The sequence below is a fragment of the Humulus lupulus genome, chromosome 5 (assembly GCF_963169125.1).
Source record: "Humulus lupulus chromosome 5, drHumLupu1.1, whole genome shotgun sequence".
NCBI lineage: Eukaryota > Viridiplantae > Streptophyta > Magnoliopsida > Rosales > Cannabaceae > Humulus > Humulus lupulus.
This window is the reverse complement of record NC_084797.1, coordinates 35,681,300-35,693,426: the sequence shown is the minus strand read 5'-3', so window position 1 is coordinate 35,693,426 and position 12,127 is coordinate 35,681,300. Positions and strand designations below refer to the sequence as shown.

Genomic DNA, 12,127 nt, shown 5'->3' with positions numbered 1-12,127 from the left:
AGACCTTGAGGAGCACTGAGACAAGAATTTCGACTCCGACTCAAATGTCGTACACTGAGTACATAGATAGACTACGTACTTTTGATTAATGAGTATATTTACCTTTATATTTTAATCAATGGTTTGTAGAACCCATATGTCAGAGCTAAGTTTTATAAATCTGTTAGGATAACTAAGCTTAATTAACTGGTACCTTAGGGCTAATTTTTGGGATACCTCATAGGATGACTAAGCCGAACTTTGAAACTCGCATAGAAAAACTGTTATATGTAGTAAAATGTTGTTTTTTTCTATCTGATGATGTCTCTTAATTTTGTGTTATGTGTGATATGTTTGGTGTACTTAATATTTATATTAAGTAACTATTTATGTCATTACTAAAACAGCATTGCCACCTCATTCAAGGAGATTCTACGTACGACCAAACATGGTGCCAACAACTAGAGCACAACAAGCTCAACTCATATTGGCCAAAAAAATGCAGGAACTGCGAAGAGCTCTGGAGTAGCAGAGAACTCTACAAGAACAAGATAGAAAATGAGGCTTGTTAAGCTAAAATGTTCACGACTCTGCTGCAACGACTTCCAACAGCACCAAATGATGGCCACATAACAAAGTACCACCTGCTGTCAAGGTACAAAACCATGAATCACAGGTTGAGGACAAACAGGGTAACTGGCCAGACATGGTACCGATAGTAATTCAGGCCACTGGAAATGGACCAAAGAGAATATTCACTCCTAGATTCAACCAAAATTCTAGAAGGTCGAACAAGAAAGGTGGCTTGAGAACTAACAATAGAGGAGGCAACAAGAGGAGGGCAAGACCACTTGGTCGGGGGTCAAATTCTAACAAGCAACTTAGGCATGAATTTGAGATTTGACTTGATTGCACTAAATGCAATTGACGTCATCTGGGCAATTGCAATGTCAGAGCCTGTTTTGCGTGCGGTTGCTACGAACAATTTTTCAAGGAATGCACAAAGTTGAGGCTAATAGGAGCCCCACCACAAGTACTTTCTCTCACTCAAGGCGATATGGGAGCTAGATCATTTAAAATGGTGGCAGGTCAGATCCCTATTGCCCAAACTTCATCGTATGCATTGATGGTCACTGGTGCATCACATTCTTTTATATATGCTTCCTTTGTGAAGAAAATAGAGAGAAGCTCTGAGCCTATGTCTAATATGTGTGAAGTATCATTACCTTCAGGAGAGGCTATGCTGATGCGGCCATGGGTTAGAGTTGTACCGGACTAGGTAGAAGGATGTGAACTAACAGTCGACATGTTAGTGTTGGACTTACACAAATATGATGTCATATTTGGTATGGATTGGTTGAACAAATATGGAGTCGTTATCAACTACAAGCACAAGAAGGTGGTATTCACTCAGGTAGGCGAGCAACTGTTCGAATTCAAGGGCACGCCCCGAAAAAAGAAGTGGCCAATGATCTCAGCACTGAAGGTGAGAAGGATGCTTGATAATGGATGGATTGGATACCTAGCAAATATTGTGGACAAGGAGATGGAGACAAAGCTGAAATCGTCTGACGTATTGGTGGTATGCAAATTCCCTGAAGTATTTCCAGAATATCTTCCAAGGATACCACCAGATCGAGAAGTGGTGCTCGAAATAGAGCTAATTTCAGGAATGGCACCAATCTCAAAAGCATTGTATTGAATGGCACTAGCTGAACTTAAAGAACTATAGATGCAATATCAAGAGTTATTGGACAAGAAGTTCATTAAACCAATCCATTCTCCATGGGGAGCCCCAATTATGTTCGTGAAAAAGAAAGACAACCCCATGAGAATGGGCATAGATTAACAGGAGCTGAATAAGGTGACAATTAAGAATCGATATCCTTTACCAACAATTGATGATTTATTCAATCAATTAAAAGGAGTGTCGGTGTTCTCTATGATCAATCTACGATCAGGTTATCATCAGCTGAAGGTGAAATATTCAGACATTTCGAAGATGACTTTTCGAACATGTAATGGCAATTATGAATTCATAGTGATGTCCATTGGACTCACCAACACCCTTGCAACGTTTATGGACTTAATGAATAGGGTGTTCTGTGAGTACTTAGACAAGCGTGCTATCGCATTCATAGATGACATCCTTATATTTTCAAATAATAAGGAGGAGCATGCGGTACACTTAGAACTAGTTTTGCAGTGACTACAAGAAAAAAAATTTGTATGCAAAGTTCTCAAAGTGTAAATTTTTGCTGGAAAAAGTAAGTTTTCTCGGACACATGATTTCAGGAGGGGAAATTTCACTAAACCCAGCCAAAATTGACGTTATGAATCATTTGAAACCCCCAAAGAATGCACATGAAATTCAAAGTTTCTGAGGGTTAGCATGTTATTATAGGAAATTTGTGGAAGGTTTTTTGAAATAGCCACACCTATGACCGCTCTTACCCTCAAGATATTAAATTTGAATGGAGGGACAAGTGAAAACAAAGCTTTTAAGAGCTTAAGAAAAGATTGATGACTACTCCAGTATTGACTATCCCTGACAATACAGAGGGATATGCCATTTACAGTGTCGCATCAGAGCAAGAGTTTGGAGCAGTATTAATGCAGAAGGGCAAAGTCATAGTGTAACATCTCGAATTTGCTATTAAGGCTAAGTGCCTCGATTAGTGTGCTGGGAGGGCATAAGTTAGCTTATATATGATGAATTAATCAAATAAATGGGTGACTACGTGCCATACAAGATTTATATGGCAATATGAATATATTTTCATGTTTATGTGTATTAGATATGCATGTGGACCCGTTTTGTTAATAAGGGCATATTTGTAATTTTTACCCATTGAGGGTATAAATGTGATTATATGTGTGTTAAATGATTGAGATCACATTATTAAGTGGATATATTTGAGATGCGTGGTCCGAAGAGATCCTAGTTAGCGGAATAGTCACAACGTGGTTAATTACCAGGCTCGGGGTGAGCCAAGGGGTATTTTGGAGAAACATAGTGAGTACTTGGGATCTATCGGGTAACGGGTAGTTATTTGGTGATTACTTGGGTATGTCAGGATTACTTGGGAATTTATAGCGTTATTTGATGATTAGCGGGAAATGGGACACAAAGACCATTTTGCCCTTGAGGGGCTTTGATGGGAGAGTTGTAAGGAAGAGGTATAATGGTCATATGGCTAGGGGATAGACTTAATACCTTAGAAGCCTTTAGAAACAAGAACAAGACAGAACACTTAGCTCAGCAAACTCTCTCTCTCTATATATATATATATATATATATGTTCGGTTCTCTCCCTCTCCCTTGAGGAAATTGGGTGTTTCTTTGAGCTTTTGAGGAGGAAATCTTAGGGATGAAGGTTTAGAAGTGTTCATAAATATAGTATGTAAAGGAGTGCAGTTGGGGGTTTGAATTTTTCTAGCTAAGGTAAGGTTTATGCTTTGGTTTTGAGAGAATTTTCATTAAAGTTTCAGTGTTTTCTGAGGTTTAAACTTTAGCTCTAAATTTGAGTTTTGGTGAGAATATGGATGAGTTTCTAGGGTAATTTTGATATCTATGTTGTGTTATTGAGGGTTATAGGCTCAATTCTAGCTTTAGTACATGTTTAAGTTGAATTCTGGTGACTTTTTTTGGGGCAAAACGCAGGTAGGAGTTGGGAATTCTTGGTTCACAGGGTCGCGTCGCGACCATGTTCTTGGGCGCCGCAGCCCGTGTACACCCAGAAGCCCTGGGGAGCTCTCTGTTTTCATATGTGTGCCGCGACCCAAAAGGCCAAGTCACAGTACGTGTCTCTAGGAATTTAGGGGCTAGAAGCCTTTAATTTGGAGGTGCACCGCGACCCTCAGGGCCAAGTCACAGGCGGCATAGGTACATTTAGCAAAAATAATTTTTTTAGCTCGGGAACTCAAACCTAAGGGCTCAGGAGGAATTCTACTACCCGATTTAGTAGAATTCGAGGTCCCGAAGGCTAGTGTATTATCCCAAAACTTTTAATTGATTTATATTTTAATGGTTATTCATTGTCACTTTGTGACTAGGGTTACCGTTAAGGCTTGAGATTGAGGATCCTGCTCGAGACTGCTCTACACCTTCCGCTCAAGACTTGAGGTAAGAAAACTACACCCGGGTTATGAATGGGGCTTAGACCCCTATTAACAAATATGTTATGATTGTGAATATATTTGTATCTGAGAATATCTGGGTAGGTATGTTTGTATATGTTGCCTCTAATTGATTGTTGTGCAATGTATATTTGTGATTATACCTGTTTTAAAAGTCAGCCTAATGGCGCCGGGGGCTGATAGCAAGCGTGTAGAATGCAGCCCGGCCTAAGCGTGCCGAGGTCAGCTATAAGACCAGAGGACTCGACCTATGGGCATCGGACCTGAACATTATACAAATTAATAAAGTGTTGATTGCACTTAACTAACTGTATTTATTATTGAGATTGGATTATGTGTTTGATTGAGCTGATTAATACTGCTAAGATTATTGCTATATCATGTTGCTAATTTAATTTAAGGTTCTAAGGTTAATGTTTATATATTGTTGCTCATTTGTATTTGTCGCTTTAAGTTTTCTTGTTGAGTCGTGGCTCATGAGTGCTATGTGGCGCAGGTAAGGGAAAGGGAGAGCTAGACCAACCATGAGTTGGAGAGCTTCAGGGGCAGTGTGTACATATGCAGCCTACTCGACCGCCACGGCCGAGATAGCTTGGGAGGAACTAGGGTTGAACCCTGTTTTGCCGCTTAGGACGGCTAATTTGTATTTTATTTGTCTTTTATCAGTCTGTAAACAACTTTTGGGATCCCGTGTACAAACTTAATATTTTAATAAAAAATAATTACTTCATTGACCATAATTTTTAATACCCAACCTTGACTTAGTCTTTAATTACACATTTAAGTCCAAATGACTCATTTAGCAAGTTAGACATGATTTTAAACACACAGTGTAACGGTCTTGGCTAACCAGGGTGTTACAACTTGGTATCAAAGAGGTCTAGGTTTAAGGGTTCCTGATGACTAGTTGGGCATGTACACTCGCCGCTAAAGATAAGCTCGATTCATGGTTTGGTATCTAATAACATGACTATGTGGTTAATTGTTTAAATTGAACCTATGGGTCTTATGTGCATGCTAGAATAGAAAGCATGATGTATATAAATGTATTTTGTGGGAATAAGGCTTGATAAATGATGCATGAACATTATAGATTTGTGTTTTAATATGAATATTGTGTGTGTGGCTACCATGTTGTTTGGCTTGCTCATGGAATAGTTCTGGATAGGAATATCAGGACTGATAGGTTAAGTTGTTGACTGCAGACAGATTCAAAAATTATGTATTCAAGGCAGTCAACTAGACTTGGCATCGTTAGTATGGGGGTTGCAGATGATAGTCGGGGTCAGAACCCTCCATCTACCCCGGGAATTGGCAGCAAATGTTTGCTGGAATGCAAGCAAGACTGAAAAATCAAGAGGAGGAGATTAGGTTGTTGAGCCAGTGGGTTCCGTCAGGGAACGCTGCTTTGTACATTTTGACAGTAAGAGCACCAGTTACGGTTCAACCTGAGGGTGGAAATAAATGAGAATTTTCATATGACAGATTCCAGAAGCATTATCCTTCAGTCTTCGAAGGAGGCCTGGATCCGTTCAGATCTAAACAGTGGATGGACATGATTAGCTCCATCCTTGACTATATGGGAGTGGTAGGAAATGAAGGAGTGGCTTCTACCACATACATGTTGCGGGAAGATGCCCGGATGTGGTGGGAAGTGGTATCCCAGACCCGAAATGTAGTCATGATGGGTTGGGAGGAATTCGGACAATTGTTCAATGAAAGGTACTATTGTGATGCACTTTGAATTGCGAAGACCATGAGTTTATAAACTTGGTTCAGGAAAGTAAGACAGTGATAGAGTATGTCAGCGATTTTGTTAGGTTGGCCAAATTCGCTTTTAATTTGGTACCAACTGATGTGGCCCGGAAAGAGCAAATCATTTAAGGATGGAACTCTGGGATGGCCCAGAGTGTTGGGATCACTCTAGTACATGAGATTATTACCTACGCTCAGGCAGTAGAGGGCCCTTGTTATAGAGGACACAAGAGATGAGACATGGAGTGAGAGTGTGGTAGGGCAGGAAGCTCAGCCAATGGTATCTCGACTTACGGGGTCAGGCGAGGGGCGAAGGCCCAGTAACCAGAAAAGAAAGACCCTTGATAGTTCTACTACTCTTGGTCCTGATAGGAGGGTTAATATTATTCAGGGCGGCCGACAATAAGGTCTGGGGAAGTTATCCAATATGAGTTAGGTGCAGGAGACACCGTACGGGAGAATGTCGAGCGAAGGCATGTTCTTTTATGTGGAATAATAGGGGTACATCAGAAAGGATTTCCCAAAATCAAAGACGGAAGAACCAAGGAGTACAAATTGCTCGACCCCAGTTCGAATGTCCATCTCGACGCAATTAAAGCCTGAGGCTAGTTCTTCAGAGGCAGTAGGTTAGTCTTCTAGTTAACAATATTTTATGTTGAGTTGATTAAGGTTTGTGCAACGGGTCTCATAGTAAAGACATAGATATGTGGCATATGTTATATGGTTGTCACACCATGGGGCTTGAGATTTTAGTGTCTGCCTGGGGAAATTGGTAATTTCTAGTAGAGGGGTTAGAGTATTTCTGGTAGAAAGTTAGCAGCAATAATTGATTAAGCTAGTTCTATGGGGATTTTGACGTGATCCTGAGTATGGATTAGTCTACAAAATAAGGTACAACCATGGATTGTAAGAAATGTTTGTGACTTTTGAGTTTAAAAGGAAAGGACCCGGTTGCAGTTACAGGATGCCCAGCTATTGAGGAGGGTACCACTAGGGTTATATCAGTTAGACCAAATGAATACTGGATCAACCAGTAAGGTTTCAAATGAGTTCATAAGGGTTCGTTGGGATCGTGGTCGCATCAAGAAATTGAGTACGTTACGGGATTAAGGAAGGGATAGAACTAGTATCAGGGACATCATGAAGAATGACACTAGTTGAGCACAAAGAATTAAAGGTTCAGTTGAAGAAGTTTTCTGACTTAAGGGTTGATCAGATGGAGCATCTCACCATGGGACACGTCAACACTGTTTGTTAAGAAGAAGGCTCTTAAGCAGACCAATGCTTCAGCAGCCCACGTAAGTTTGACAAGCAAAGAGTACAGGAATGATATGGACAAGTCGTATCTAGATCAATCAAGAATGTTTCGGACTACTTCTGGTTAGAAACAGAGCACGAGCAACATTGTCACTGATACTACCGAGGCTGAGGAAGTAGGAATTGTAGATAAAGTTCTGAAAAGGATAAGTTCTGATTTCTCCAAAGGATGTTCAAGGTCACATTATGGGATCATATATGATGTAATTAAGATAGAAACCATAAGGAAATTTCTAAAGGAACACCTTAGGGGCAAGAAGCACAGTAAGCTCAGTAAGACACATCGGCTACTACTTAAAGCATCTTTAAGGACAACCATATCTTGACTAAAGTAACGTAAGAACCTAAAGTTTGTCAGAATGGATAGTTGCGTACCAGGTTTTCAAAAGTTGAAATAAAGGTTGGTTAGCACGCAACGATATTAGAATATGCATGTGATGCACTGATACAGGAGGACAGCATGATGGACATTGTCCTTGCTTATAACATGAAATGGCAGTACGGTGCGTCAAGGCTAGGGTGTGCCCGTGTGTAAACTAGAAGGGTGATTGTTCGTGCTTCATGGTAGATGAAGGGATAAGAACATAGACATTCTACATGGGGGCATTGAGTTAACAGTACTGTCAGATAGCCACACTTACGGTGAGGTGACAACACTTATGGAAAAGAAGTGCGTACACTAGCATGAAAGTTAAAGCATTTTGTCAACTAAAGGTTGACCATGAGGCAAAGGCTCTAGAGGGAACTAATGAAGAACCCACATTGGAATTCTTATTACTTAGTGAAAAGTAATTTGGAGGCTAACACCTTGAGTGGGAAAAGTCTATGCCAGTTGTATGATTCGCCATGGACTACAGTAAAGTCAGATGAGATGACGACCGGGATTTGAATAAAATCTCTAATTGATAGTTGGCAGTTATACCTCTAGAGACAATGAAAGATAGAGAGAAGACTTTGTATGAATGGTTAAGAATCCTACTATTTTAGCAGGGATAGGTTAAGATATGAGAATCGAATGAGTGATCTGATGGATGCTGACATTAAGGTAGAGATTCTGGAAGAATCTTATACTACCCCCCTTATGATTGTTATATCCAGAAAATTTGAATGGGTGTTAAGACCTAAAATTTGTATACTGCTTAGTAAGTGAAAGATGATAATCAGAAGCTAGAAAGGCTATTATGACTCTAGGGTATCATGGAGTTGGCATGGAGGGATATAGTTATGGACCGTAACAGGTGGATCACCTTAGATTGCAGGTAAGACAAGCGGATGCAAGAAGTGACATATTAAATTAGCACACTCCAGTTTATGTTAGTGAATTATCATAGGATTAAGTATAAGCGAAAGGATACCGTACGTCTCCGTGGGACACAAAATTCCATAGTGTCGAATTGAGATCCTTCATTTCCCAAGTTCCAGAAAAAGGGGTCATAAAGGGCGATGAATATAATATTGGAATTTGAAGTTACTGGCTACCTTCAAACGGACTGACAATATGAAGGAATAACTCTGACTTTAAGAATTTTACCTCAAATGTATAAGTTTTCGAGGTGTTGAGGTAAGTATGTTCCCTTGATTGGAGTGCCACGGTGATGAATGGCGGTCAATGGCTAGAATGACTCTGAATAAGATATAGTGAGATAGGGAATGAGAAGTACTCGTTTCAGGAAATGAGATGAGGACCAATGAAGTTATTTGGATTGTAAGGGCAGAAGTGTTTACTTATTTGAAAGGACATAAGAGTTCAAAAACTTAAACATGGGAACGTGGAGTTCCAGGGATTGGAGACTTTGTACTTCTCCGAGTATGGTGGACTAAAAAGGATAAGTTAGTTTGGAAAAAAAAAAAAGAGTTGTTTTGACTCTAAAGTTGATATACTTGTAAGATCCTAATAAGGATTAGGCCAGGGGCATACAGATTAGCCTTACCCCACCATGGGTAGAGGCTCATAAGGTGTTACTGGTGCCAATGTCAAGGAAAGGGGTGTTGACTACTACCCCTTATTGGGTGAAGAGACCTTGGAATTTCAATGGGTTTATTGTGCAAGGAAAAGCCAGTGGAATTCTGGATAGATGAGATAAACTCTTATGGAATAAGGTCAATACTCTAGTGAGGGTGTTACTAAGAGATAGCAAGATAAAGGACTAGACATGGGGTGAGCCTAAGGGTATTTTGGGGAAACATAGTGAGTCCTCGAGATATATCGGGTAACAAATATTTATTTGGTGATTACTTGGGTATGTCAAGATTACTTGGGAATTTATAGTGTTATCTGAGGATTAGTAGGAAATGGGACACAAAGACCGTTTTGCCCTTGAGGAGCTTTCATGGGAGAGTTGTAAGGCGTGGGATAGACTTAATACCTTAGAAGCCTTTAGAAACCAGAAGAAGACATAACACTTAGCTCATCAAACTCTCTCTCTCTCTCTCTCTCTCTCTCTCTCTCTCTCTCTCTCTCTCTCTCTCTCTCTCTCTCTCTCCCTCTCCCTTAAGGCAATTGGATTTTTTTTTTTAGCTTTAGAGGAGGAAATCTTGCGGATAAGGGCTTGGAAGTGTTCATAAATCTGGGATGTAAAGGAGTGCAGCTGGCAGTTCAAATTTTTCTAGCTAAGGTAAGATTTATGCTTTGGTTTTGAGAGAATTTTCATTAAAGTTTAAGTGTTTTCTGAGGTTTAAATTTTAGTTCTGAATTTAAGTTTTGGTGAGAACATGGATGAGTTTCTAGGGTAATTATGATATCTATGTTGAGTTATTGAGAGTTCTAAACTCAATTCTTGCTTTAGTACATGTTTAGGTTGAATTTTGGTGACTTTGGTTTGGGGGAAAATGCAGGTAGGAGCTAGAAATTCTTGGTTCACGGGGTGGTGCCACGACCCTGTTCTTGGGCGTCGCGGCCCGCGTGAACTTAGAAGCCCTGGGGAGCTCTCTATTTTTGTAGGCGCGTCGCGACCCTAAGGACCAAGTCGCGATGTGTGTCCCTGAGAATTTAGGGGCTGGAAGCCTCTAACTTGGAGGCGGTCGCGACCCTCAGGGCCAAGTCGCGAGCCGCATAGGCAGATTTAGCCAAAACTGTTTTTTTAGCTCAAGAACTCAAACCTAAGGGCTCAGGAGGAATTCTACTACCCGGTTTAGTATAATTCGAGGTCCTGGAGGCTAGTGTATTATTCCGAAACTTTTAATTGATTTAGATTTTAATGGTTATCCATTGTCGCTTTGTGACTAGGGTTACCGTTAAGGCTCGGGATTGAGGATCGTGCTCAGGACTCGAGGTAAGAAAACAGCACCCAGGTTGTGAATGGGGCTTACACCCCTGTTAACGACTATGTTATGATAGGGAATATATATATCTGAAAATGTCTAGGTACCCATGCTTGTATATGTTGCCTCCGATTGCTTGTTGTGCAATGTATATTTTGATTATATCTATTTTAAAGGCCGGCCTAAGGGCGTCGGGGGCCGATAACAAGCTGCAGAACGTAGCCCATCCTAAGCGTGCCGGGGTCGACTATAAGACCCGAGGACTCGGCCTAAGGGCATCAGGCCTAAACATTATACAAATAATAGAAGTGTTGATTGCACTTAACTAACTATATTCATTGTTGAGACTAGAATATGTGTTTGATTAAGCAGATTGATACCGCTAAGCGTATTTCTATATCCTGTTGCTAAATGAATTTACTGATCTAAGGTTAATGTTTATATATTGTTGCTCATTTGTATCTGTCGCTTTAAGTTTTCTTGTTGAACCTTGGCTCATGGGTGCTATGTGGTGCAAGTAAGGGAAAGGGAGAGCTGGACCAGCCATGAGTTGGAGTGTTTCAGAGGCGGTGTGTACATTGCAGCCACTCGACTGCCGCGGCCAGGATAGCTTGGGAGGAACTAGGGTTGAACCCTGTTTTGCCACTTAGGACGGCTAATTTTTATTTTATCTATCTTTTATCAGTCTGTAAAAAACTTTTGGGTCCCATGTATAAACTTAATATCTTAATGAAAAATAATTACTTCATTGACCAAAATTTTTTATACCCAACCTTGACTTAGTCTTTAATTACACATTTAAGTCCAAATGACTTGTTTAGCGAGTTAGACATGATTTTAAACACACAGTGTAACGGTCTTCGCTAAACAGGGCATTACACATGGCATATGTCTCTCGAGAATTGAAGAATTACAAGAAGAATTACCCTACGCATGATCTAGAATTAGCAGCGATGGAATTTTCACTCATGATATGGAGGCATTATTTGTATGGAGTCCATTGTGATATCTACGTTGATCACAAGAGCCTTAAATATTTCATCACTCATGAGAAATTAAATATGAGATAGCGCCAATGGCTGGAATTGTTCAACAACTACGATTGCGACATCCCATACCACCCAGGGAAGGCAAATAAGGTGGCGGGTGCTTTGAGTCGATAGTCAATGGTGAATTTGTTGACGGTGTGAGAAATACCGTAGTAGTTAAAGTCTGACATCTCTACCTTGGATTTAGAGATAGTAATTGGACAATTAGAAAATCTCTCAGTACAGCCAACCATTATGGAAGTTATTCAGGGAGGACAACTTGTTGACCCATGGCTGCATAGAATGGTTCATGAGGTGAAGAAGGATATGAGGTCGGGATTCCATATCTCATATGATGGGATGCTGGGATTTAAGGGTAGACTATGCATTCCCGATGATGAAGATATCAAGAAGCAGATTTTATACGAGGCTCATAATGTCCCTTTATGCAATGCACCCAGGTACTACCAAAATGTACATGTAACACCCTACTAATCCAGGACTGTTGCAATGTGTTTAAAAATAGTGCTTAACTCGCTAAGTGAGTCATTTGGACTTAAACGTGTAATTAAAGTTAATTTAAGGATTAGGTATTAAAAATTTCGGCCAAAAGAGTATATTGTTCATTAAATAGTTTCAGTATATAC

The 12,127-nt window shown here is 40.2% G+C and overlaps 1 protein-coding gene across 1 annotated transcript; it reads left to right on the top strand.

Annotated features, from left to right (window-relative positions):
• Positions 1-1,285: 1,285 nt before the first annotated feature.
• LOC133779043 (uncharacterized) lies at positions 1,286-1,681 on the top strand. The gene has a single exon (XM_062219046.1). The coding sequence runs from the start codon at positions 1,286-1,288 to the stop codon at positions 1,679-1,681; it is 396 nt and encodes a 131-aa protein (XP_062075030.1).
• Positions 1,682-12,127: the final 10,446 nt, after the last annotated feature.

Bases quoted from the DNA above. Each gene is read 5' to 3' on its own strand.
- LOC133779043 (XM_062219046.1), top strand. From the start codon at position 1,286: ATGTTAGTGTTGGACTTACACAAATATGATGTCATATTTGGTATGGAT.